General features: G+C 45.9%; 1 protein-coding gene and 1 long non-coding RNA gene across 2 annotated transcripts in view; one reads left to right on the top strand and one right to left on the bottom strand.

Moving 5' to 3' along the window:
* Positions 1–10,776, bottom strand: part of ANKRD55 (ankyrin repeat domain 55) — a 150,741-nt gene extending 139,965 nt beyond the window's left edge. The window contains exons 1-3 of the mRNA XM_084829643.1: positions 10,710–10,776; positions 3,042–3,207; positions 2,814–2,956 (exon numbers count right to left, since the gene is read on the bottom strand). Of these exons, the coding sequence (XP_084685769.1) occupies positions 2,814–2,956; positions 3,042–3,207; positions 10,710–10,776 (376 nt within the window). The remainder of the gene's footprint in view (positions 1–2,813; positions 2,957–3,041; positions 3,208–10,709) is intronic.
* A 633-nt stretch (positions 10,777–11,409) lies between these two features.
* On the top strand, positions 11,410–27,550 carry LOC146352108 (uncharacterized). Its single transcript, XR_014787340.1, has 3 exons — positions 11,410–11,559; positions 24,425–24,602; positions 26,685–27,550. It is a non-coding gene; the product is annotated as an uncharacterized LOC146352108 (long non-coding RNA).
* The last annotated feature ends 163 nt before the right edge of the window (positions 27,551–27,713 follow it).

Here is a 27,713-nt window from a genome sequence, read left to right on the forward strand (position 1 = left end):
GCAGCTTCCAGGAGCATGGTAGTAGCATGATTTTGGCTTGGCCAGGAACATGCTGTCTGGTTTCTCAGTCTCTTCAGCACACACACTCAGGCAGTCCAACACTGGACACTTAAATTAGTGAGATTTCTTCATTGCAGGAAATCCCATGGCAAAAGCTTAATGGTTACGCTCTTCAGAAATCATATAGCTGATGGTCAGTAGCTACAGGCTCTATGCAATTCTAGGACAGTTCAAAGCTAAACACGGTTACCTTGACAGAGATCTTCATCATGGTCTTTCCGCTTCATTCTGCTTTGGGACAGTCTTATGGCACACTTTTCACTTGAAGAGGGGTCTAGCCTGTGCCCTGGGGGCTGACTCTTCACCTTTATTCTCTATTTTGCGCTTTCATCTTCTGGGTCTTCATTTTCAGTTTCCATTTCTTAGGGATTTTATCTCAATTAGGCGAGGTGATGATGTTGCACAACTCAGAACGTTGTGGGCAATTTTCCTGCCCCCCCTCTCTGCGCACTAGGCTAACAGCTACTTCTTCGGCCTTACACTCTCACGCTCCTACGCTTTGTTAAAAGCCAGGCTGTCCTGCAACATTTCTCTAATTAACAGCCTCAGATCTTGTTCTTGTTTTCCCCTCAGCTCGACCTTGAGCTTTTTGCTGTTTTCTCTCTCTATTCTGAATCTTTTTTTTTTTTTTAAACCTTTTTCCTTTTTTTTTTTTTGGACATACATCTTAAGGGGGTGCAAGTCTTGAGCAGTAGACGATGACTGATGAGCAGTAGACGAGCTCGCCTCCTCTTTTTTGTGAGAACACATCTTTTTAAGGGTCACTGCTGATTTTATTAAATCTTCTGCCCAACACTTCAATTCTTCAGTTTCTTTTATTAATGCTGATTGAGGTGTAAGAGGGGAACCTCCAGATCCTGTAGAGATGGAAGTCTCGGCAGACAATATCTGGGAGTTGAGGACAGTAGCTGAAATCGGCGAATTACTGCCGGTGGGGCTTGAAACTGATGGCGACAGTTTTAAGTTAAAGCGAGGGGCAATGCCTCTGCAGGGGGGATGGCGGGGGCTCAGGAGCCACTGGATCTGGATCTCGACGGGGCGGTCTTACAGTAACATGGGCCCGTGGTGGAAGCGGGGCATAAGCAGGTGGAAACGCCGTTAGCTCTGCCAGATCTTCACATGGGGCTTCTAACACTGTTTGTAATTTTTTGGCCAATTTTTCTTTTCTGAGCACCAAAACTTTTGCCTGGGATTCTAGGCATTTCTTTAGCCATGGAGGAGAAGCACGGACTATGGAATCCCACGAGTTTATGTAGGGAAATTGGTCGGGGTGCCCAGGTCTCCCAACCACAATGGCATATACACGGCTGACTTTGCTGGGCTCCAAAGAGCCTTTAGTAGGCCATCCTACACCAAAAGACGGCCACTCTATTTCACACAAAGTCTGCAACCGTTGAGGATTCATGGGGGGGTCCCCATAATCTCTACTAAAACCTTTCTTAAAATTTGCTAGCATACATCCCAAGGGGGTGCAAGGTTTGCTTCCCCCACCACCCATAGCCTCCCTCCTAAATTGAAGACAGACACAATTAGGGAATGGGAATTGGTCAGTGAGTAAGGGGTCTCACTGGCCGACACAAGAGGATTTTACACACCACGCACTTTGCTACTGGCCTGGGCACCTGGACGGTCAATGGTATGCGTCAGAAACCGCAGTAGCCACTCACACAATCATCAATCTCTCCACTGCATCCATATATCCCCGCCACCCACTTTTCCCACTTTTTTTACCAGAGCGGAAAGCGGCTTCCCCAGCTTCCTCAGCTTCCTACTGAGTACTGGCCGTGCTGAGTACTGGCGCCCACTTGGGGGTGTGATCAGGCCCCCCTTCTACCTGCAAGGAGTAGGTTCTTTTTGTATACATATACCAACACTAACCTTCTTCATAAGGCAGGGCCCTCTTTTTTTCTGCCCAGTGGCCTTTCTCCCTAAAGGCGGGGCCCTCTTTTTCCCATATACTTGCCTTTCTCCTGAAGGCTTCCAATGTGGGTTTCAACTCAATTGCAGCTGCGATACAGGCAGGGGTCAAGTTCCTTTCTCTGCTTCCCAAGGTTCTCTTGCTGCTCGCTGCCGTTTGGGCGATCCCGGTGCAAGCTTTCTCCCATTCACTCGACAAAAAGGTCGGTGGCGCCAAGAAAAGGGAGGCATGCGCCGAGCTCATCTTCCCGGTGCGGCGATCAAGAGCAGGCAAATGCCACCTGTCTGGCTCAGAGCCTGCCACATCCGAGTCACGGCACCATTTATGTTGCAGAACCCAGAGTCAGAGAGACCACGGAGTGAAGGAAAAAGAGATTCTTTATTTAACACGCGGGCTTAAGGCTGGAATCATTTCCAAAGAGCCAGAAGCCCCGATTTGCATCAGCACATTGTTTCTATAGATATTGTGACACATAGGAAACGGCTCCTCCTCTCCCTCCCATGTGGGGTTGCAGTCCTCAACATTTCTTCTCCTAGCACCATTGTTTAAAATACAAGAACTGGGTTATAGGGTAGCCGTGATAAGCAGAGAACAGAAGAGAACAGCAGAGAACAAGATATACAATTGTATGACCTTTGACAAGATAAGGAATTCCTGTGTCTCGTCAGCTTACAACAATATATTCAAGGGAGAAAGAGCTCAGCAAGAACATGAAGCATGAGACTGCATGAGGCTACTTAGTCTGACCCCCGATATGGCTGCATGGTATAAACTGGCAGGTAGAGCTGGGAGGGACACACTCCTCCCTCTTCTCTCAGCCAGGTCTCCATGATACCTGCCAGGTCAGCATCTTCATCCAGACGTAAATCCGGGATTATTGATGTTTTCCCAACAACCAACCTGGCGTTAAAGAGCGGGACCTTTAGACTAGGGGGTGTACCTTCTCTGTCACCATGGCTTCTTTCAGAAGATAACAACCTGAAAGGAGGGAAGGCCAAACACCGGCCTGCCCTCCTTTATCTGCTACAACCAGGCTGGACTCTTCGTCCATATCTCCCCCTGCCAGTTCTCACTCAAATAGCTGCTCTCAAACTGCTGCCTTTCCCCCGTTTCCAAGACACATTTCATAAAGCCCGCTACAACACCATTAAAACCACCTCCCAAAAGCACAAGTCCTAAGAAGTTCAAGTAGTACCGAAAGCTCCCCACACTCATGGGGCTCCCTTGGCCTGCAAGCGTCCCAGAGGAGCACCCTTAGGTGTCAATAACACTGCCCAAGGGCAGCATCTCCCTTTTAGCCCCTGGGTCCCGGCAATGGCCCAATGGGTCTGTAGTTACAGGAAAATGCTGAGTCACTGCCAGGCCTCTCTAGGAAGTAGGGACTCTGGGCAGCCAGATGGCCTGCGGTAAGTCGACTCGAGAGGAAGGTCCCTCAAGCAAGTAAGCGAGCAAGATGGTAAAAGCTCACTTGCTATCCATCCCAAGGCAGCAGGTCTTCCTTCTTCCCCTACCGCTGCTGGAGTGACTGCAGCTGTCACTGCATCTTCTTTGGGGATAGGAAAGTGGCCACCCTCGTATAAAGTCACCAGATGCAAGAGATGACAGAGCTATAAACTAACTTTGAAGTTAATGTACAAAAGGGATTTTCAGAAGGCGCAGCTTTTCTTGGATCTTTTCTGCATGAGCCAACATTCCCTTTTCTACACACAGGAGCGCTGCCCCCTCCCCCCCCATCTAAACACCATACTCATGAAGCCTGCCACAGGTTAGTCTTAAATACTCACCTGGTCATCTCAAAATAGTCATATATTACATTTGTACTGTGTAAAACTAATTTACCTTTGTGGGGCCCGAGGGCCGCTGGCAGCTCCCAGTTTCCTCAAGTGCAGCTCTCTGCCTCTTGCTCTCTGTCATTCCCTTTCTCCCTCTTTTTGTTTTAATGGTGGGCTTGCTGCTGTGATCTGGGCTATCGGAGGAGGCTTTGATGATGGGGAACCAGGAGACATGACATCAGCTGCAAGGTAGCTTGGGGTGGGTGGGTGGGAAGTGGATAATGGAGGATCAGTCAGCCAATTAGCTGTGGTGGGGGAAGAGCCCAAGAGATAAAGAGCAATGGGATTGGCTAGCTGCAGTGGTGGACTGTGTTGCCACTGGCAGTGGAAGGGAAACTGAATGTATGGACAAGAGAGAGCACTGTGGACCTACACAGCACCCTCTCAGGGATGAGAGAAAGATCCATCCCAATCTAATGACAACTAAAATGGTCAAGAGGCTGGAGCAACTCCCCTTTGAGGGAAGGTTACAACAGCTGGGATTGTCCAGCTTGGAGAAAAGGCGAGTAAGGGGAGACATGATAGAGGTGTACAGATGCATGATGTGGAGAATGTGCATAGGGATAATTTTTCTCCTTCTCACATAATACTAGAAACCGGGGTCATCCCATGAAGCTGATTGGTGGAAGATTCAGGAGAGATAAAAGGGAGTACTTCCTTACACGGCACATATTCAAACTACAGAATGCGCTACCACAAGATGTAGTGATGGCCACCACTTTGGATGGCTTTAAAAGGGGATTAGACAAATTCCTGAAGGCTATCAATGGCTACTAGTCCTGATGACTATATGCTACCTCCAGTATCAGAGGCAGTATGCCTATGTACACCAGTTGCTTGGGAACCTGGGCGGGAGGGTGCTGTTGCACTCATGTCTTGCTTGTGGGTTCCCAGTCGACAGCTGGTTGGCCACTGTGTGAACAGAATGCTGGACTAGATGGGCCCTTGGTCTGATCTGGCACGGCTCTTCTTAGGTTCTTAAGGACCAAATAAGCCTGTCAGAATTTGCCTGCTTAGTGACTGATTGTGGCCTTGCTTGAATTACATGGAGGGGGAGGGGGATGCGGAAGGGGAGGCTGAAAACGCCTCCAGCCAAGTCCAGTACACAGTGTTGCCACTTGCCTGAGGTGGATGGGAGGGAAGGGAAGTCTTGGTAGTGGGGCCTGGAGCTAAAGTGGCCCCTGCTTGAAAAATAGTGAAGATTGCTGCTTTAACTTCTAAGTGGCACTTATAGATCATGCTAAGAGGAAACCTTCCTATTACGTGCTTGTGCACTGACACGCCACATTGCCTCTTGCAACAACAGCCACATTCTGCTTCCTTGCACAAAACCAGCTGTCAGTTTAGATTTCCTTAATCCTGTCAGGTTCCAGATTGACCAACCAACAATCATTATCTACGGGGAAACCATCTGTGAAACAAAAGCCATGTCCCTGGTGAAATGACATATCATAAAAAAGTCAGTTGGGGCATGATAATCGACGGGATATTTAGCTTTAAGTCTGTACATTACAGATTTCTGGTATTTCCCTGAGCAAAACTAACACAGAAATCTGATTTCTGACTGCTGCGTTCAGGCTCCCCACTTTAAGCCGTGCATGTGGATTTATTATTTATTAGCATGTATTATTTAAGTGTCTATTCCACTATTCCACACATGGGTGCCCAAGGCAACTAGCAACAGACAAAACAGAATAGTACATAAAACAATCCAATAAAATATCAAGCAATATATAAAACAAGCAGGTAAAAAACAAAGCAAAAAACAGTTCAATAAACCAGCTAGTTAAAAAAAACAACTGCAGCAGCGGATAAAAAGAGACCCCGTTGTCTGTGATGCATGTATAAAATCACCCATCCATAACTTCTATTTTGTATGTCCATTTCAATTATAATATTTTAAGGAAATTAACTGATGCACCGAATAATCAAGATGCTCCTAAAAGTAGCATTAGGTCAGGCCTTCAGACTCAAGCCATCAGCTGTTTTTATTTTTTTATTTATTATTTATTAAATTTTATTTATTAATCGCCCATCTGGCCAGTCACCCAGCCACTCTGGGCGATGTACGACAGTACAAACAGTTTAAAACAATAAAATTCCACATTAAAACATCGTATTTCTAGAAATACCCTAACCCACCCCAAATGCCTGTCTGAAGAACCATGTCTTTAATGCGTGGCGGAAGCTCATTAAAGAGGGGGCATGGCAGAGTTCCCTAGGGAGGGAGTTCCACAGAGTGGGGGCCACAGCAGGGAAGGCCCTCTCCCTCGTCCTCACCAGCTGTTGTGGTCTCACAGATGCCTGATAGGCGTGAATATTAATTCATATCATAGTGAATCAATAATTACACCTAACAAGGTGCATTCAGTTCAATTTTTATTCATTACAAAACAGATGCCAAGAGTAACAAATGGATATAAATGGGGGTGTACACTATACATTTAGCATAAGGCAGGGGTGTAGAAACTCAGGCCTGGGCCAAATCCGGTCTACTCGGCATCACAATCCAGCCCTCCAGGGATCCTCAGATGGCCACACCCCTTCTTCTGCCCTCCCTTCTCCTGTCCCCCCCCCCAATCTTTTGATGCTTTCCCGGCTTTTGTGCAGTTTTTCCTTCCCCATCTAAAAGATTGAAATTCCTCTCCTAAGGTTTAGTTGCTGGCAGTAAGAGCTTTAAGCTACAGTATGCTGGCATTTTTGGAATTTTTGCTCTGCCCCGTTTACCCTCAGCTCTGACCACCACTGAAATGCAGGCACCTAGAACTTCTCTGAATGGGAATTTGGCCCCCAGGCTGAAAGGTGTAGCTTGGCCCTCTGGGCTTACATTCTCCAATCACAATGGACTGGAGGTCAGCTTGGCGGCTTCTTCCCAGTGGCTGCAGTTTTATTTTCCCAGATTGTTCCAGATGTTGTCTTGTTCTGGGACTTTCGGAGGCAAAAATGTTAGCTGCCTCAAAAAAAATGGCCCTCGCTGGTAGTAGCCATTCTTCTCCCAGATTGCTCCAGAACAATGCAATGGCCACGCCATTCTTGGAAAATTAATGGCAGCTGTCAGGAGGCAGCCACTGAAAGTATCTCCACTGCCACAGGCGGGAGGCAAAAGCAGAAGTTAAAGAAAGAAAGAAAGAAAGAAAGAAAGAAAGAAAGAAAGAGACAACGAATATGAATAATGAAACCTAATATGAAAGCAGTGAATGAATAACAAAACAAATGTGATTTTAATGAATAATAAAGCAAATGAGGTCTTTCATAATGAAAACAAATGGAATTAGAAAAAGAACCCTCCTGTTTTTGCATCCTCGTCATGCTACTAAACCAAGAGGTCTATGGAGTTCTCAGTGGGCTGCTGTACCTGGCTGGTGATGGCCTGTGTTCAGCTTAGTGGATCAAAAGTTGCTCAGCCCTTTGTTAGGTTCTCAGAGGAATGCCTGCAAAAAATATAGCCAATACAGGCATGATCCTCTAGATGAAAACTGGCCAGGAGGGTGAGATGTTAAACAATGAACACACGAGGACGTTCTAATTTTCAGTCAAATCAAACTCCTTTCCCAAAAGGTTAATAAAGACTTTGTTCAGGACAGAGAGGGGATGAAGTAAAACAGAGGTGGAAGGCCATAGCTCAGTGGTAGTGCACATGCTTTGCAAGCTGATGGTCCCAGGTTCGATCTGAGTTAAATGGACTGGTCAGCAGGTGAGAGGAATACCTGAGACCCCCAGAAGGCTGCTGCCAGGTAGGGGAGACAGTACTGGTCTAAATTAATCAATGGCCTAACTCCAGACAAGGCAGCTCCCTATGTAAAGAACGTTCATTTAAACATGGTTGGTAAGAGAATAGAATGCCCACATTGTTGTATTGTAAGAAACCCAAGAAACCAGAGACAGATCCCTAAAAAACTTCTTTATTCCAAGCTTTGCCTAAAACTGAAACCAACACAGCCACTCTGTAATCACCTGGACACTACCCTCCACTTCTTTCTCCCCCAAGCTTTTTTTTTTTATGTCTCTACTACAACTCCCAACACCTACCAGAACACCTACACCTACCACAACATATCCCCTTTATCTAGAAACAAACAATACCTTTTACCCACTCACCCACCCAATTAATCCATAAAAGACTAACACATCTCCGCAAACAGCATAACATAAGCTCTCTCTCTCTCTCTCTCTCTCTCTCTCTCTCACTCTCACACACACACACACACACACACACTGATATCCCCTGTTTAGAATATGGGGAAATTAGGTTAAATCATACTCCAGATTCTCCATACTATTGAATGTTAGGGGCTGGCAACGTCTGGGCTAAATTCAGCCTCTAAAGTATGCCAAGTAGGACTAGGCATGGGTGAATCTGCCAGTTCTGCATTCTCCCACATTTGAAAGTTTAAAAACCCATGTTCTTTCTCTTCTGAATATGGAGAACATTGCAATTTTTTGGTGGTGAATTCTTACGAAAAGAAACTGAAACAAATTTCTCACCCATTTGCATCAGCCAAATTCAAGCTGTTTCCAAAATGGGGAGGATGGTGATGTACTTGCCTACTATATAGCTGTTAAGATGAGGAGCCCCTAAGAAAAAAAGAGGTGGCACCCCTAATTCAGTTCTAACATGGTTGAATACACAGGGATTCAAAGTCAGATTTTTAAGAACAAAACACTCAAAACCCTGGGCCTGGACAGACGAATCTGCCCATTTCAGTTTCTCCCACATATTATTATTTTTTTTAAACCAAGTTTTTTTGTCCTGAATATGCAGAACTTTGCAAATTTTGGTAAATTCTTATTAGAACCAAACTGAAACTAAATTTTCACCCATCCTTAAGTAGGACTCCAGTTTCTGAAACAAAGAGAAGTCTAGGGGAAAGGCTGTCATAAGTATCTCCAAGGGCAGGCCTACAGAGAGCGCACTGCAGTACTCCAAGTTAGTGGTTGCCAACTGTGGATGGGCAAATCCCCATCTGAAGGAAATAGTTTCAGTTGGCTCACAGGTCTAACTTGTTGAAAAGTGTTCCTGGCTACTGCTATCACCTCAAAATCAAGTACCAACACAGGATTAAGACTCAGTCCCAGTAATTATGAACGTTATCCTCCAAGGGATACCGGAATAAGGATGGGTAAGCTTACTAAACCTCCAGTTCCAGGCTGACCCACCACCACCACTTAGGGTGGCCACTTGTGGATCGCTAAAAAAGAGGACAAAGAGGACACCTATTTGCATAAAATTAGCATGTACTAATTTATATGTATAGATGCAAATTTAGAAATAATTATTATAGATTTTAATAGAAATACAGTGCACCACGGAATAGTGTGGAAGACTGCGATCAGGTGACCTGTGTGCCTTGCTCAATCTGCTGTCCAGGTGCTGTTGAAGGGCAACTTCAAGGCCCACCTCTTCCTACTGATGGTTCTTTATCTTTATACTGGATTTGGACAGCCCTTCACATAGAGGACGCCTTCAAAACAGAGGACAGTCCCCTGGCAGCCTTTCAAATACAGGACCGTCCTCTGTAAAAGAGGACACATGGCCGCCCTACCAGCACTTCTGTCTTATATAGCTTAAACGTCAGTGTGTTAACCCTCAGTTCAGCCCATAATAGCATACAGGTATATAATGCTGCCTACTGGCTGTATACATACATTGCAATAATTTTGTGGAGGGGAAAATGTTGTTCGCATATTTGTAAGTAGGTTAAAAGCTTGACTTAAAAAAAATGAAGTGAAAATTGTTCATGCTTGCTGGTGGGTATTTGTAAGCTAATTATTTTTTGTCCTATTATATTCAAACTGTTAGTGGAGTAAAAGACACCACAGGAGCTTTGCTTTGCCCTTCCAATGTCTCTAGGCAGCTGTGCCGATCTTGGGTCAGTCTGAGTCCTTCAAAGCAAGAGGGCTGAAGTTGAGCCCCCCTCCCCCCGCCATCACATTTAATGGCAAGCACACTTTAGGGAAACACAATAAAATGAACAGTCAGTTGAATGCACATGGAATTTGTATTTTATTATGATAATAGCTTCACTTGGCATATAAGGAAATACTAATCGGCATGGCCTTTAATTGTCCTTTTGGAAAAAGGAAAAAAAAAGCCTCAGGACAACTCAAAATCCAAGTTAGAGTAAATTAAAGCAGAGAGAGAGACTTATTAGAAATGCACTAGGCTTTAGGGCTGAGCCAAAATGGGGTGAGGCCCTTTTCATTGACGTTTATTTATAACAGCAGTGAAAAGTGAACCCCTTCTCAATAACTTTTGTGGAAGTTGCTTCAAAATGGGTAAAAAACATGTGCCCATTCAGAGTGGGTCCCACAACCCTCCAAAACAGGTTTGGGGTGTCTACAGGGTGGGAAAGGAGACTGTTCTACCACTGGCTTCTGTTCTGTTGGCAGTCAGCCAGGGTTGAGTACAACCCAGAGAGTAGAATTTATTACATTTAAAGGTGTGCAGACTAAATAAGTTTATAAAGAAGTTTTAATGGCCTGCCTAAAACTTAACAAAGATGAAATTAGCCTAATTTTTTTTAACAAGATTGACTTGCACATTGAAAAATGATTTGCTGCAACTAGATCTTTTTTGTGATTATCTCTGAATATATGGGCATAAACCATATGTATATGTATGTATGTATGTATGTATGTATGTATTAAAAGAGAGGGAAATGGGTGGGATGGAAAGATAGATATTTCAAAATATTTGTCAAAATGTGCCTTCATAACATGTTAAAAGTACTTCATAATGAATTTAGTACCTGTTTTAAGAAGTAATTTTAGTGCTAACTACCACCCTGCACATACAGATATCCAGTAATAGGGTCCATATCAAGATAGGACACAGTGTTAGATACTAAGGCTGTGCAGGGACCCCCCCGATCTGACTTGGAAGCCTGCTTTTGCCGCACCAACGCCTTCTCTGTTGCGCTGCTGCTGCGTGCCACTGCCCGCCGCCAGCTCCTGAGGCCTGGACATGCCAGCAACTGTTCTTCCAGGGAGTTGCCATTTTTAAAATGGCAACTTCCTGGAACTTCCAGGAAGTTGCCATTTTAAAAATGGCAACTCCCTGGAAGAAGAACAGTCGCCACGTGTCCAGGCCTCAGGAGATGACGGTGGCAGCACGGAAGAAGACGACAGCAGCAGCAGTGGGCGGTGGCGGCGGTGGCGAATAAGAAGATGAAGGCGGCGGTGTGGCGATGGAGGCGGCAGCAGAGGAGGAGGAGGCGGCCCAGGTAAGGACCTGGGGGGCTGCATGGGGGCATTGGGGGGGGCTGCGCCGGGGGCTGAAGCTCCGAAGTGCACCGAGTACTTCAGTGAGCCCCTGACCCGCTCCAGGCCACTTCGTGCCCCCTCCGCTTCACCTCAGAAGGAACACAAAGTGGCCCGAAGCGGCCTGCTTTGACTCGGGGTTCAGGCCTTGGGCTGAAGTGGTGCACAGCCCTATTAGATACAAAGTACAAAACTAACAAGGGGACAAGAGCATACAAAAATGGGCTGGTGCGGACATACTCATATTTTTGGCTCAACCCCTACCAGATACGTGCTTCTCACAGCCAATTGCATAGAACTGGTGTCCTTCTGCAAATGACGCAGTAGTTTTCAAGCCTCAGTTCAGTCTCAGGAGGACTTCTGCTGGCCCCAGCTGCTGTTGGAGTTCAGAAATTTGCAAGCAGAGAAGTTAAACAATATTTCAAGCGAGGATTTCCTGTGCAGGTTTCCGATCTCTTCCCCTCAACTGGGCCAGATGACAAACATTTTGTAAGTATTTCTTTGAAAGTGTCATACACAGGCAGAGTTGCAGTTTCTCAGTTCTATTTACAGTCTGTGACTATTGTTTTGCAATCTTAAAGCGTTTGGGGAAGCACCGTGACACATGCACTGGAGAAAACCTCTCGGGTGTTGTTGCTTAACAAATACCATGCCAGACAGTTCTGTTGTGCAATCTGTAAAATTAAAATCCAAGCCAGAGTTGTCCCTATAATTTAGGCTCCAATCCTAAACACAGTTACATGGGAGTAAGCTTCATTGATCACAGTAGAACTTACTTCCAAGTAAACATGCACTGGCTTGTACTGTAAATTAGCACATTTTTTACACGGTGAGCTTTCCAGTGACACTGAGAGACATCTGTGTTTTGTGAACTTTGCTTTATCAGCACCTGGCTAGGAAAAGATGAGAAACTTGTGTGGTGGTGCTTGTGGGAGAAGAGGTGGAAAAAACAGTGGCAAATAGGACTCTCTTTCACTTATATCACTAGCCTAACGTTCATCATTATAATGAGTGGGGTGTGTGGGGGAAGATGTAGCATGTTGCAAAAAAGCCCATTTGCACTTCCTGACATTTGCATGGACATGAAAAAGAGTGGAAAATGCAATTGAGAGAGCATAAATAAGAAAGCTATGAAGAGGAGGGGAGTTTCTACCAAAACGAAGAACAAGAGAACAATTTGGCATTGCAAGATATTAAACAGATGCTTAAATGAGCTTGGGAAAATAAATACAAGAAAAATATCTTATAAGAAACAGAAAGGAAATGTTCAGAGAGACACATGCCAGTTGAAGTTTTAAAACTTGTTTGTGCAGTTAAATATCTCCTTTCTGACACTTTCAGGACACCGATTTCATGCAAATTAGAATAAGAAAGGTACATTTCTGTCCAGCTCACTGCTGACCCTCTCTGCTGTTTCCCTCCCCCAAATCACTCACATGTGCAGGTTTTCCTGTGCCTGGTTACTCAGGTGTAAGTAGTTCAACGGACCTAACTCCCACGTGAGCGGCTAAAGGTTGGCCACAGGGATGTATAGTTTATGTTGTATCATCTTATTAGTTTACCTTTGCAGCAACTCTGTGATGTAGGCCCCTATGATTCCCATTTTACAGCTGAGCCTGGGGAAAAGTCATGTAAATCACCAGCTAATGCAGCCTTCCCCAGCCCAGTAAGAACATAAGAAGAGCCATGCTGGATCAGACCTGGGGTCCATCTAGTCCAGCATTCTGTTCACACAGTGGCCAACCAGCTGCCCATGGGAAACCCACAAGCAGGACATGAGTGCAACAGCACCCTCCTACCCATGTACCCCAGCAACTGCTGTACATATAGCCTCTGATACTGGAGGTAGCATATAGCCACCAGGACTAGTAGCCATTGACAGCCTTCTCCTCCAGGAATTTGTCCAATCCCCTTTTAAAGCCATCCAAACTGATGGCCATCACTACACCTTGTGGAAATATATTCCATAGTTTAACTATGGAGGCACTGTCCAGATGTGTTGGAGTGCAATCACCATTATCCCTGATCACAGGAGATGATGGAGTTGCAATCCAATACATCTACAGGGCAACAGGTTGGGGAAGGCTGGGCTAGGGAATCCTCAATAAAGGCAGGAATGGAACTGTCATCTAAGATCAAAAATGTTCAAGAAGTGGGCAAGACAGAAAACATATCCATAGGTGAGCCTTCAATCCCTTTTGGGTCTCTCTTGTGCTCTTTATGTGAATGCTTGGTCATTCTTAATGAGGAAGAGAGGCATTGGTAATGCAAATGTGCATTCTGGCTAATTCATGCCCCTGCTGGAGGAATCCTCCTCTGGGGAGGAGCTAGAGCTCCCAGAGACAGCCAGCACCAAAGAGGCACCCATGGCAGGAGACCTGGGGGAGCCTGAGCCCACAGGGGAGATCATGGTTCTGTCTAGGGATGTACGAAAGTCACTTACCTTTCTGCGGATTATGTTTATGGTGTGGGGGGGAGGCGTTCTGTCCCTCCCCCCGGAATCTTCAATGGGGGGGGAGGCAATCCGTTCCTCACCCCCGGAATCCTTGATGGCCGGCTGTGCTCCGCAGCGGCTCTGCGGAGCAGCCGGCCAGGCCCAGCCCAGGCCAGAGCCGTCCGCAGCCGGATTTCCGGCCGTGGAGGGCTCTGGGTAAAAAAATCACACAAAAAACCCCGCGTACGCAAATGGCGGCGGCTACGGCCACCGCCATTTGCATTCATTTTTTGCCGTCTTAGTCTACGTAAATATTTACATAGGCTATTACGGCAAAAATAAAGGGGAACGCAAATAGCGTAGCGGGCGCTATTTGTGTCCCTTTTTGATTCGCCGTTTTAGCCTACGTAAATATTTACGTAGGCTAAAACGGCGAATCAAAAAGGAACGCAAATAGTGCCTGCTACGCTATTTGTATTCCCCTTTGTTTTTGCCGTAATAGTCTATGTAAATATTTACATAGATGAAGGTGGCGAAAAATAAGGAATGCAAATGGCGGCGGCTGTAGCCGCCACCATTTGCGTACGCGTTTTTTTTTTTAACCCAGCCATGATAGGCTACATAAATCTTTATGTAGCCTATCATGTCCCCGTAAAAAAAAAACAAAAAAACACACCTCCAGACTGCAAATGGCGGCGGCGGCAGCCGGTTGGAAGACCAGCCGCTGCTGCTGCCGCCGCCGGAGCTGCTGCCACCGGGAACCTCTGCCCCAGGTAAGTCTCGTCCCGGGGGGGATCCGCGGGGGGGCAGGGGGGTGGCAGGCCATTCCGCCACAGATTTCGGGGGGCCGAATGCACTGGCATTCAGCCTCACCGAGATCCGTGGCGGAATTCTCTGACATCCCTAGTTCTGTCTGCACAGGAGGATATGAGTTCCACCTCTGAGGCAGAGACTGGTCAATCACCTAGCCCCAAGAGTGTTGTCACCTCAAGAGGCAGGCCAGTAGGGCTCCTGTAAGGAGAAGTGTTCAAATGCAAAGAAGAATTCCATAAGAGGAAGGGATTCCTTGGGAGCAAGTCCTGTAATGAGCTGCAGCTGACCACTGGGTAGGGCTTAGGAAGCTTCTGGGAGTATAGGCCTGCAGTATCAGTCTATATATTGCTGGAAATAATGTCTTCCACCAACTCTAGTGCTGTGTACATCTGACCTTGTTCTGTGACTAAACCTTTGTGCTACTGACCCTTGAACTCATGCTTGACTGTGCTTCTAGGACTGTGAGTTGTATCTGACTGTTTATCTGTGTTTTACCTTGGCTGCTCCTCAGACTTCTCTCTTGGAAGTCTCCCTCTTGCCTGGTAAAACTGTGCCTTTGACCACTGCCTGTTTGTTGACTTGGATTGCCCCTGTGCTGGATCCAGCTATAGCAGGACACCAATGCAGCTTTAACATTACATGACAAACCAACTGAAGCAAGAACCAAGCCTCTTTCAGATATTATTGAGCATGCATGGTGAGGGAGGGAGCAGGAGTCTGGACATTTCATTCCCCATTCTATTAGTATGTCCCCATGTACTTACAGCTATATGTGTGGAGGGAGCCTTACGTGCATACAATTCCATTGTGGAGAGCTCTGTTCATATTGTTATTAAGTATTCCCTCCATAAATTCATGTGTAACAATAAGTTGAAATAATAAATTACAACAATGAAAATGTTTTATAATAATTGATATCCACTTTAAAGTGAATACTCGTTTGTGACATTTGAAGGCCATGTTTTTCCAAATGACTCAAAGTATTCTTGGTGTAACTCTGCCAACTGGCTAACATAGGTCACAGATTAGTTCAAATATTTTACCCTGTGTGACTCTAAAATCATAAAGTTGCTCCAAGGAAGACAAAATCAGACAGATCAAATATTCAAACAGATATTTTATTGCACATTTGTACAACAAAATAACTTGCAACATGTATTAAACAACAGTACAATTCCAGTTGTTCAACAGCACTCCAAAAGGGTACACTGTACACAAACAAACATGGTGGGCTGATCTACATTGCACCCGCCATCGGTGTCCCGTCGGGATAAACGCTCTTGCATTAAAACATGATTATCCACACTCACCCATTTTCCCCGTTGTGATGCTTCATTGAATTCACAAGCTCAGTTCACACTCAAGCGCTGTTCTGTTTTCCTGCACTTAAAGACGGAGGCTTCCACTGGAGGATCAGAAACTCTTCCTGCTTTTGCTGATTCCACGCCCGCCATGCTCACAGCTCTCGATGGCCCCATGTTGTCTTCCGGCTACTGATTGCATAGCTTCCTCAGCACTCAATGTTTCCTCAGCAACAAGCAAAGGTCTGGATGTGTGGATGCTTGTCTGATCTCGGAAGCTAAGCAGGGTCACCCCGGTCAGTAGTTGGATGGGCAACTGCCTGAGAATCAGGCTTCCTGCTAAGTTTTACCCCCTCCTATCCCCTGCTCTGGATTTTTTTTTTAAATCAAGGCATAATCTTTGAAGAATTGTGGCTTCTCTGTGATTTTTTTTTTCCTAATTCAGGCATGATCTTCGAAGATTCGAAGCTCTTCGAAGATCATGCTGAATTAGAAAAAAAAGCATCTTGGAGAAGCCACAATTCTTCAAAGATAATGCCTTAATTAAAAAAATATCCAGAGCGAGGGATAGGAGGGGGTAAATCTTAGTCTCATTGGAAGGGATAAAACAACCCCCTGCTCAATGCAGGAAGCCTGATTCCCAGGTGGTCGCCCATCCAACTACTGACCGGGGCTGACCTTGCTTAGCTTCCCAGATCAGACAACCGTGCGCACATCCAGCCCTTTGCTTGTTGCTGAGGAAACATTGACTGCTGAGGAAGGTAGGCGATCAGTAGCCGGAAGACGACATGGGGCCGTCAAGAGCTGTGATTGGACTGGAGGGAAATACAAACACTGCCATATATGGACAGGTGGGGGAGGGGACTATGACCGGATACGGTAGCGAAGGCGGACAATCAGAGCACATTAAGGGGAAATACCAGGATATCAGGGTATTGAAAGCGGGAGCACGAAAGTGGGAAATTCCGGTTCCAGTTCGAGGCGGGTACTGCGTAGTGTGAAAGACGGGTGGTGAAACCTCATTGGAAGTGAAAAAACCCGTAAGTGTAGATTGGCCTGGTGTGTGTCTGTAATCCACCAGAGCAACAAAGCAGGAGAAAACAACCACCACAAGATGCTTTAGGAGTTCTCTGCCCAATATAAGTCCTCTTCTCTCACCAAGATCCTGAAGAGAGATCCTCTTGCTTGTGCTGCAGCTTTAGCCTGTAAAATTAGGGACAATTCTCAGTAAATAAATCCCAGGCCACAGGCCTTCTCCTCTGTGTAGAGTTTCTCCTGCTTCTGGCTGGATGACTGAGGTATTCCCCACCCCCACCCTGGTGAAGACATGGAAGCAGCTTCAGCAGGGTTACATTGGCATCTTGTAGACTGATTCCAATGTTTGCCATGGGCACAATGTTCCAAGCCTTGGCAAACCAATATTGTAGAGTTGGAGGACTGGAATTATGCAAGTACTTGGTAATTGAAATCCATGTGGTAGTTGACATTAAATTAGCACACACAGATTGTGAGCTGGGACAGCTGGCCAGATCTACACCTTGTGTTATATCATTACGATCCCATCATGGTAACACAATCCCTCTTGTGCATTTATACCTCATAGGGCACACAGTGGCATTTGTTGAGGTGGATAATGTGGAATAAAAAGCAGTAACACTACAAAAGTGCACTTCAGTACCGCTATAAAGCAGTAGTGTAGATCTAGCCGCTGTTGCAATTCTGCTGTCTTTCCATTACATTCCTGTGCCTTTGAAATCATTGAAGATGTTGCACATTATATCTAGACTTTAAGCTGCATGTGGGAAAACAACACCCAAAGAGCCAAACTGGCTTAGAGTTCCCTATGCCCTCCCTGGCTGAAGCCAGCCTGGCAGACCAGCTGGTGGTCCATCCTGAGCTGCTGGTCCCCCCGTCCACCTGGCTCGGGTCCACACTCATTTCCATGTAAGACTGAGTGGCCTCCCAGTCTTTGATGGCAACGATACGCGTTTGGACCATTGTAATGCTGTTGCCAGAGAAGGTGGGAGGAGTGGCGGAGGCGATCTTTGCCTCCCTGTCCTTTTTTCTTGGATGTTTTCCTCTAGAGATGGGCTTTTTAGCCCATCTAGCGAGGGAGCTTTCAAGGGGAAGTAGGCTGAGGGTAATGTGTGTCCTGGGTTCTCCAGTTTTGCCCCCTCCCTGTCTACCAGAATGACCCCTTTACCCTGAGGTTGCTTTTCTAACCTTGGAGGGCAGCTGACGCAGTTCTTTCCATGTTAGCTGCAAGGAGGCAGAGGGCAGGCAGATCTCAGACTCCCCCTTCCACGGTCAGAATGCTGTCTCCGACCTCAGAGGGGTTTTCTGCTATCACGTGAGCAGACTTCATATGCCCAAGTGCAGTACCTGGGAACATAGGAGTGAAGTCATAAACTAATAATAATATTTCAAAATGTTCACTGGTCAATGTTGTATATTTTAAAAATCCACACTAAATATATGTTATGCAACAAAGAATGCAGCACATGTACTTCCTTGGAAGAAAACAGAGAAAGAAGTTTTTAAAAAAGGAGACAGAGCGTTAGTTTGTGGCCAAATATGTATCCGTTGATGGTTGGAAGTAATTGCTATTATTTCATTTCAAGTTCAATTACTGTTCTAGGACAAAATAATAACATAGGCCAATGAGTGCCATCCTTTAATATCACAAAGCACTCAGGCAAGAATCCAGAATCCACTTAGAGAAGGACAGGCAAATCAAGATTACTTTCAAGCATTTTTTATCAAGTGAAAATACAGTGTTCCATGTTCCTCCTTCCTTGATTGATGGGAAAGTTTAAAGGTTCTAGTTCTGTTGCAGAAATGGGCCCTAGGAACTTAGGGTCTCACTGGGTTGTATCCAGTGGTGTTGTTCCACCAGCGGAAGGGAACTACTGGTGGAACAGATTTCCCCTTCCCTCCTGCGAGCCCCTGCATGCCCCCCATATCTGCTCCAGAGAGGTGAGGCACTCTTTGAAGCAGATTTGTGGTATGTGTGTGTGGGGAGGTTTCAGGGGGGAAGAGAGGACGGGGAAGTTTCATTGTGCAAGTGGACTTCTGCTTGAACAAAGGTTGGATCCAACCTTTTATAATAATTTGCTGTTTAGCTATGAAGAGTTGGAAGAGGTATTATGAGATTGCTGAAACAAAAGGCTGGATCTACACTTACCACCTTTTTTCACTTCCAGTGAGGTTTCACTGCCTGCCTTTCACACTATGCAGTAGCCGCCTCCAATTGGAATCAGAATTTCCCACTTCCATGCTCCCGCTTTCAATACCCTAATATCCTGGTATTTCCCCTTAATGTGCTCTGATTTTCTGCCTTCGCTACCATATCAAGTTGTAGTCCCCTCCCCCGCCTGTCCATATGCGGCTGTGTTTGTATTTCCCTCCTGTCCAATCACAGCTCTTGAAGGCTCCATGTCTTCTTCCAGCTACTGATCGCCTAGCTTCCTCAGCAGCCCCTGTTTCCTCAGCAACAAGCAAAGGGCTGGATGTGTGCACACTTGTGTGATCTTGGAAGCTAAGCAGGGTCAGTTCCAGTCAGTGCTTGGATGGGAGACCACCTGGGAATCAGGCTTCCTGCACTGAGCAGGGGGTTGTTTTATCCCTTCCAATGAGACTAAGTTTTACCCCCTCCTATTCCCCGCTCCGGATTTTTTTTTTTTAATTAAGGTATTATCTTCGAAGAATCGTGGCTTCTCCACCATGTTTTTTTTTCTAATTCGGGCATGATCTTCGAAGAGCTTCGAATCTTCGAAGATCATGCCTGAATTAGGAAAAAAAAAACATCACAGAGAAGCCATGATTCTTCGAAGATTATGCCTTGATTTAAAAAAAAAATCCAGAGCGGGGGATAGGAGGGGGTAAAACCTAGCAGGAAGCCTAATTCCCAGGCGGTTGCCCATCCAACTACTGACCGGGGCTGACCCTGCTTAGCTTCCAAGATCAGACAAGTTGTGAAGCTTCACAACTTGGAAGCTTCAAAGATCATGCCTGAATTAGGAAAAAAAAAAAAACATTGCAGAGAAGCCCTGATTCTGTGAGGATAACACCTTATTTTTTTTAAAAAAAACATCCTGAGTGGGGGATAGGAGGGGGTAAAACTTAGTCTCATTTGAAGGGATACAACAACCCCCTGCTCAATGCAGGAAGCCTGATTCCCAGGCAGTCGCCCATCCAACTACTGACCAGGGCTGACCCCGCTTAGCATCCAAGATCAGACAAGCGCGTGCAGGAAAACAGCACAGTGCTCAAGTGTGAACCGAATTTGCGCATTCAATGAAGCACTGCAACAGGGAAAATGGGCGAGTGTGAATTTTTGTTGTTTATTCGGTCAGTCGCTTCCGACTCTTCGTGACTTCATGGACCAGCCCACGCCAGAACTTCCTGTCGGCTGTCGCCACCCCCAGCTCCCCCAAGGTTGAGCCCGTCACCTCCAGAATATCATCCATCCATCTTGCCCTTGGCCAGCCCCTCTTCCTTTTGCCTTCCACTTTCCCTAGCATCAGCATCTTCTCCAGGGTGTCCTGTCTTCTCATTATGGTGCCAAAGTACTTCAGTTTTGCCTTTAATATCCTTCCCTCAAGTGAGCAGTCTGGCTTTATTTCCTGGAGTATGGACTGGTTTGATCTTCTTGCAGTCCAAGGCACTCTCAGAATTTTCCTCCAGCACCACAGTTCAAAAGCATCTATCTTCCTTCGCTCAGCCTTCCTTATAGTCCAGCTCTCGCAGCCATAGGTGACTATGGGGAATACCATTGCTTGAACTATGCGGACCTTTGTTGTCAGTGTGATGTCTCTGCTCTTCACTATTTTATCAAGATTTGTCATTGCTGTCCTCCCAAGAAGTAAACGTCTTCTGATTTCCTGGCTGCAGTCAGCGTCTGCAGTAATCTTTGCGCCTAGAAAGACAAAGTCTGTCACTGCCTCCACGTTTTCTCCCTCTATTTGCCAGTTATCAATCAAGCTGGTTGCCATAATCTTGGTTTTTTTGAGGTTTAACTGCAACCCAGCTTTTGTACTTTCTTCTTTCACCTTTGTCATGAGGTTCCCCAGCTCCTCCTCGCTTTCAGCCATCAAAGTGGTATCATCTGCATATCGGAGATTGTTAATGTTTCTTCCAGCGATTTTAACTCCAGCCTTGGCTTCATCAAGCCCAGCACGTCGCATGATGTGTTCTGCATACAGGTTGAATAGGTAGGGTGAGAGTATACAACCCTGCCATACTCCTTTCCCAATCTTAAACCAGTCTGTTGTTCCGTGGTCTGTTCTTACCATCTTACCATGAGTGTGAATAATCATGTTTTAATGCGAGAGCATTTAACCCGACGGGACACCGAATTCATTGTGATAGTGGGCGCAATGTAGATCGGCCCAAAGACACAGGCAGTAACAGATTCACACTAACATCCCTTTAGTTTCCCAAAATCCCAACCACAGCTCCCTAACCAGATCCAAAGTGCTGTTATCTCTTCCAACTTCTTGGCCACTTTTGTGGCTCATTTATGTGACCAAAGTTAACCATTCTTTGTGGCCAGTCAAGGCTGACCTTTCCCCACACTGCCATTGACCCAAAAGGTTATGTAAAAATTCCAGTAACTCCTGCAAGCTCAGTCCAGATTGGCAATTTGTGCTCAGTTGCAACAGCAATATTGCTACGAGTAAATGCCAAATGCTGATCCAAGTAAGTGCTGAAGATACATGCAGTGATTGGACCTGTGGTAGCACAGGAGAAGTTCAGCCTAGGTTGGTTAAAAAAAAAAAGCCACAGCTAGTTTTGAGTCACAAGCTTGTATAAATGATCCAGACTGGCAAAACAGCCTCTAATTCCTGGAACAGCCAGCTGGCCACTATCACCCTTCAATGAACATACCATGCCAAGCTTATTGAGAGAGATTGCATAAGGAACATACTCAAGCTTGGGGGAAACTTCCTTGCTCTACTTTGCATAAGCAAACCAATGTAGCTCATAACCCTACACTGTAAACCCTAGAAAGATGGGGTTTTTGGGGGGGGCATCAAATCAGGGTATCAGCACTATCTGAGTGCACCTGCAAGATATATTTTGGAGATGGGGAAGAATGGAAAAAAGAGGAGCTGCTGGTGGCACCTCCCCCAACCCTACTGTAAGAGTACTCAGAGTATCAGAGTATGCATCAGGACACTCCTTCTAGTAAGGGGATTCCATGACTTTGCCTCCGCTTGTCTTGCATAGCATACTGTTTCAGTTGGAATCATGTTTTAACACCATATGCCTTGGCTTGCTTGGCCCATATGGTAGCAACAGACATCATGTCATCACCCCCTCAAAACATGTGGAATGGACAACCTCTGGTGTAGAGATGTTAGGGATGCCCACCAAGCTCAGGCTCAGATTCAGACTTAGGGGGCTGGCAATGCTCACCTCAAAGAAGAGGCAAGGAGTACAAGATCCCTGAATTCTTCTCTGACTCAGATTAAAATTCAAGTGAGAGGATACTTCCCAACAAACCCTTTCCCGGTCAGCCAGCCCCTTGATCCCCGAAATGCCCTCCCCCTTCCTTTTAAACCTGACTGATCTGGTCAGACCAGAGGTGACAGGATCAACAGCAGAACTCTGGTACAGCTGCAGGCAAGGCAGAGGGATATGGGAAGTCTCTTCAGTGCCTTGATGCCATGCAAACGCTCCCGTTGGTCTTTGGGAAGGGCTTTTGCTGTAGCAGTGATGGGCAACTTCTGAAGTCAGATTGGCTTCTAGATGCTTCTGATGTTTTGGAATTAGTTCACTTGTATTGCCTATTGATATTTATCCAGAATTCCCCAATGACAAAGGGAAGTGCCACGCTTTTCTTGCTCCCGTTGGCCCTGGGTGTTTCCCCACAGGAAACACGTAAAATGTGGACAACATAAATGAATCTTTAATCCCCCAGGTAAATGCATCTGATATCCCAATTAGTGCGATGTTCCCAGTCACATGTGCAGGGGTGTTTTAAGATGTGAGTGCATGGGTATGCCATCCACACTTTACATATTTGTTTCAGCAAATGCCAGTGTACATGCTGGAGACACGTTTGCCACGTTAAGTGTGGAGCTATTCTAGGAAGAGAGGAATGACAGGAAGCTCTGCATTTGTCCAAAATAGCTGCTGCCTGGGCAAGAAATCCAGGAAGAAAACCCCTCTTCTTCCCCGTTGCCTCTCAGAAATTATGACCTATTTATAAACTTCGCTTTTACTGCTGACGGATAAGAAACATGTCCCCTAACAGAATGCAAAGCACTGAAATGATGACATCCTTGAATTCAGCTTAGCTCTGCAAAAAATGACTAAATGCCACCCAGTGACAGTTGAAACACCTGGCCCTGGACACATGGGGTCCCCAGGGAACACTGAGGGGACCAGGGCATCAGGGCGGGCAGCGGACACAAACTCCCATTTTACTCCTGTAGTCACGATGGTGTTACAATTTAAGTGAGTTTAAAATGCAAAACTGCACATGCTCAGAGCATTTTTAAAAAAATCAGGGTTGTTTAGATTTAAAATCAATTTTGTTACTGTTGTTCTAATACATTAGGAGGAGTTGTAAAGTAAGGGATGGCAGTTGGGGTGTGTGTGTGGAAAAGATAAATGTTGGGTGCTTCACAGTTAATACGCATGGCCATCTAAAGAGTGTGTGTGTGTGTGTGTGTGTGTGTGTGTGGGGAATAAGATAATTAAAGGTGCAATTCTATGCATGTTTAGACCTACAGTTCCCGGCATTCCCGAGCCAGGGTACCTGAAAGGCCACATGTCAACACATGGAGCTTGAGAACATCTTTAGAGGCCTTTCTCTGAGTGCTCCCACCAAGGGAAGTGCAGTGGGAGATGGATAAAGAGGGTTTTTTCAGTGGTGGTGTCCTGGCTATGGAAAGAGACTCACTGGTGCCTACCTTGCTGACATTCTGGTGACAGGTGAAGACCTTATTTTCCTGAGCCTCTCGATCTGTTTAGTCTTAAAGCTAGAGCTGCAGCTTTTTAATGGAACTTTGTTCTACTTCTTGTTGTGAGCAAGCCCTGAAAACTTTGTTATGAAAATAATGAATGCTGTAAATATAAATAAATAAATAACGGAGTGCTAAAATATTGGTATATTTGACCAATATGCATAATTCTCTCATGTTTATTTCCATCCTTTGTTTGTTTCCCTGACCTCTGGACCCTCTGAAGTCAAATTTAGAACCAAGGGGCCCACGCCAGCATTCTTTTCCTGGGGAAGTTTAAAATGCTGCTTGTGATCTTAAATGCTCATCTCCATCTTGTAATTAAACACTGTGTTTCAGGCCTTGTTTGCTATTACGAAGCTGACAAGATGGTTTTACTCTGCTCTGTGTCTGCTATTTACTCAACCTCTGCTGCACATAAACAAATACTAAAATATTTTCAGAGGAAATTCAAATTGAGTATATTGCAGATGAAGCTATTATAAACAAGGGTAAGTAGTAAGGGCCCAGATCTCCTGCTTCTAACAGTAGTTATTATTATTATTTATAAAGTGCTTTCCATATGAGTGGTACTACACAAACAGAAAGGTTTTTTTTTTTTTTAAGTACTTCGGAAGAGCCTGGCTTCCAAACAGGCTCATGTTAGATAATATATTAGGCAGTACATAAGATAAAGGAATTGGTGGACACAGGAAGAACAAAAAAAGGAACAGGAATTGCCGAACATCCTTATTATGACCCTTTTTCAATGCTTAAAAAGTATATATAGGAGTGGGAAGATTGAGGCTTCATATGTATCCATTCTCCAAATTTCCATGTGTTGACTGACTCAGAGGACACGGAACTTCAGGGCAGAGAAGCTGTTATCATTGGCTCTGCACATACAGTTGGGAACCAGCTGATCTGAAGGAAGCAGTAGAAGTCTTCCCGTACTGCTGTTTGTCATTTGTGAAGGAGTGGATGGGGCGGAGCAAGCTGAAACTTAATCCAAATAAAATGGAAGGAGCCTTGGTGAGTGGACCATCTAAATCAGGTTTGGGTGAGCAGCTTGTTTTGGATGAGGTTGCACTTCCCCCCAAAGATCAGGCCTGTACCTTGGAGGTGCTTCTTGATCCAGTGTTCCTGTTAGATCAGGGTACAGAACCCTAAGCCGGGGGTGGGGGGGCACATCCAGCCCAGCTGCGGTGCTAATCTGGCCCTCTGGGGTTCTCCAGAAGACCACACCCCTTCCCCTGGCCCCTTTTACCCAGCCACCAATTGTTTCGTGGTATCCCAGCTTTTGTGCAACCCCCCCTTCTAAACAGTTGCAATGCCTCTCCTGGTAGTAAGAGCTATATGGTGGTTTTTTTGCCTCTCCTGGTAGTAAGAGCTCTCCTGGTAGTAAGAGCTATATGGTGTTTTTTTTGTTTTTGTTTTGTATTTTCAGCCCTGTCCTTTTGCCTTTGGCTCAGCCCCTTTTGCCTTTACCAGCCACTGGAATGCAGCCCCCAGGAACTGGTCTGAAATGGAATCCAACCCTCAGGCTGAAAGAGATTCAAAATCCCATGTGTTAGATAAATAGGTGGTGTCAGTGCCAAGGGGTGCTTTCCCCCAGTTTCCTTTGGTTCACCAGCTACCACCATTCTTGATAAAGTCAGACCTTGCCACAGTCATTCATGCCCTAGTGTACTGGAAATGTGGAAGTCCATTTTGCAGAGTTAGTGGTATACCAGTTCTCTTCTACATGCCTAGAGTGCCATTTGGGCCTATATAGGGATGGCGGAGAATTTCTCCCCGAATCTTCGGGAGGCCGTGCGCCGAGGCATTCGGCCCCCCGAAAGTGTTGGGGAAATTCTCCGCCGGCCCCCCGCCCCCCCCGGGATGGGACTTACCTTCAGCGAATGTCCCTCTCAGCGGCGGGTCCCGGCGGCGGTCCGGCGGCGTTTCATCGGGGGCGGGAGCGGCGGCCGGTCTCCCGCCCGGCTGCCACCGCCGCCATTACAAAATAAAAAAGTAAGTAAAAAAACCCACACACCCGTGATAGGCTACGTGACGATTTACGTAGCCTATCATGGCTAGATTTCCAAAGTCAGCCATGATAGGCTACGTAAATCGTCACGTAGCCTATCACGGGTGACTTTGGAAAAAAAAAAAAAGCGCGTACGCAAATGGCGGCGGCCCATGGGTGCCGCCATTTGCATTCCTTTTTTTGGCACGTCTAGTCTACGTAAAGATTTACGTAGACTACGGCGAAAATAAGGGAACGCTATTTGCGTTGCCCTTATTTCTGCCGTAGTCTACATAAATCTTTACGTAGACTAGACGTGCCAAAATAAGGAAAGCAAATGGCGGCGCCCATGGGCTGCCACCATTTGCGTACGCGCTTCCCCCCCCCCAAAGTCACCCGTGATAGGCTACGTGACAATTAACATAGCCTATCACAGCTGACTTTGGAAATCTAGCCGTGATAGGCTATGTTAATTGTTACGTAGCCTATCACGTTTTTTTTTCTTTCTTTCGTGGCTGGGGAGACGGGGCGCTTCTCCCCGGCCTGAATTTCGGCCAGGCGAGGCGGGACGCCTCCCCCCCCTCGCCTGAACTTCGGGGAGAGAAGCGAAGCGCCTCCCCCCCACCGCGAATCACCCCTGCAAAAAGGTAAGTGACCTTCATACATCCCTACCTATTTATGGAGTAAATAGCCTTTTCATTAGTTCCCAGAGAATCACTTGTTGATCCTCTGGTCAACAGAATGTAGATAAACTTCTGGCAGAATGGCAAGGTTAGCCACTGGTTGCTTAGAATGGCTGAGAACAACAGTATCTTCCAAGCTGGCAGTTTGCCCATTCTAAGGCTGGTTTTCTTCCAGTCTGGAGTGCTGGATTATGCCCGGAATGGGAGGGATCAGGGGGATAAGTGTATGAGTCCCTGAGACTCTGTCAATTCAGACTTTTACCTTGGGCCAAGCTGGACAGGTCCTATGATCCAGGCCATTGGAACCATTCATCACTGCTTTTATCTAATTTGCTGATCTTAAGATAAGGGTACAGGATTCCTGGTGACTGAAGGATAATATGCTTTATGCTTTGAATGTATTATTTTGCTTTTTCTTGCAAGATTCAGGATGGATAAAAGGAAGTAGTTCTTCACATCGTGCATAGTTAACCTATGGAATTCACTACCACAAGATGTAGAGATGGCCACCAATTCGGATGGCTTTAAAAGCGGGTAAGACAAATTCCTGGAGGAGAAGGCACTCAATGGCTACTAGTCCTGATGACTATATGCTATCTCCAGGATCAGAGACAGTATGCCTGTGTACACCAGCTGCTGGGGAACTTGGCAGGAGGGTGCTGTTGCACTCACATCCTGCTTATGGATTTCCCGTGGGCATCTGGCTGGCCACTGTGTAAACAGAATGCTGGACTAGATGGACCTTTGGTCTGATTCAGCAGGGCTCTTCTTATGATTTTAAGAGCTGAAGATGAACTGCTGGAGAACTTGCTTTGAGACCCCCAGTCTGTGCCTAATAGACTGCCTGCAAGCTTAAGGCAGTGCATGAATATGTGGCATATGAGTATGCAGCGTATAACCGGTGACATAAATTTTATACGATCTGCAAATGGTCTCTTGCTGTGGAAAGACCTGATCAGGCTGAATGAAGAATGGTGAGTGATGCAGGTAGAAGCCACAATAGCACATTTCAGCATCTTGGAAGTCTGCTGGGCTGTGATTCTTATTAGAGAATTGCCCCATCGTGAATGTGCAAAAGAGCATCTCAACCTAGCCCTTCCCTTCAGACTTAACTTTAATATCAGCACGATGCCTGCCTGTAACAGAGAACACCTGCTGTAGCCATTAACCAAACAATCTTCCTTTTGATGAAGTCCTCAAAGGCTACTTTGTAAGAAGCTGGGTTGTTGTTGTTTTTTGTTATGTGAAAAGGGCACTTTGAGTTTCTTAATAAAAAAAATGTCAATTATAAATGCTTTCCTTTAAACAGGTTCACCAGTTAACCTGCAAGACCCTGCTGGCTGCCCTTTCCAGGTAGTCAAATCCCACACTAAGTACAATGTTGGTACGGACCTAATTTCTATCTTTACCTTCATTTATCCTCCTTTAAAGCTCTGCCAAGTAGTGCTATTG

This window comes from Heloderma suspectum, chromosome 2 (assembly GCF_057233095.1).
Source record: "Heloderma suspectum isolate Gila_16-S chromosome 2, 16-S_ref, whole genome shotgun sequence".
Lineage (NCBI taxonomy): Eukaryota > Metazoa > Chordata > Lepidosauria > Squamata > Helodermatidae > Heloderma > Heloderma suspectum.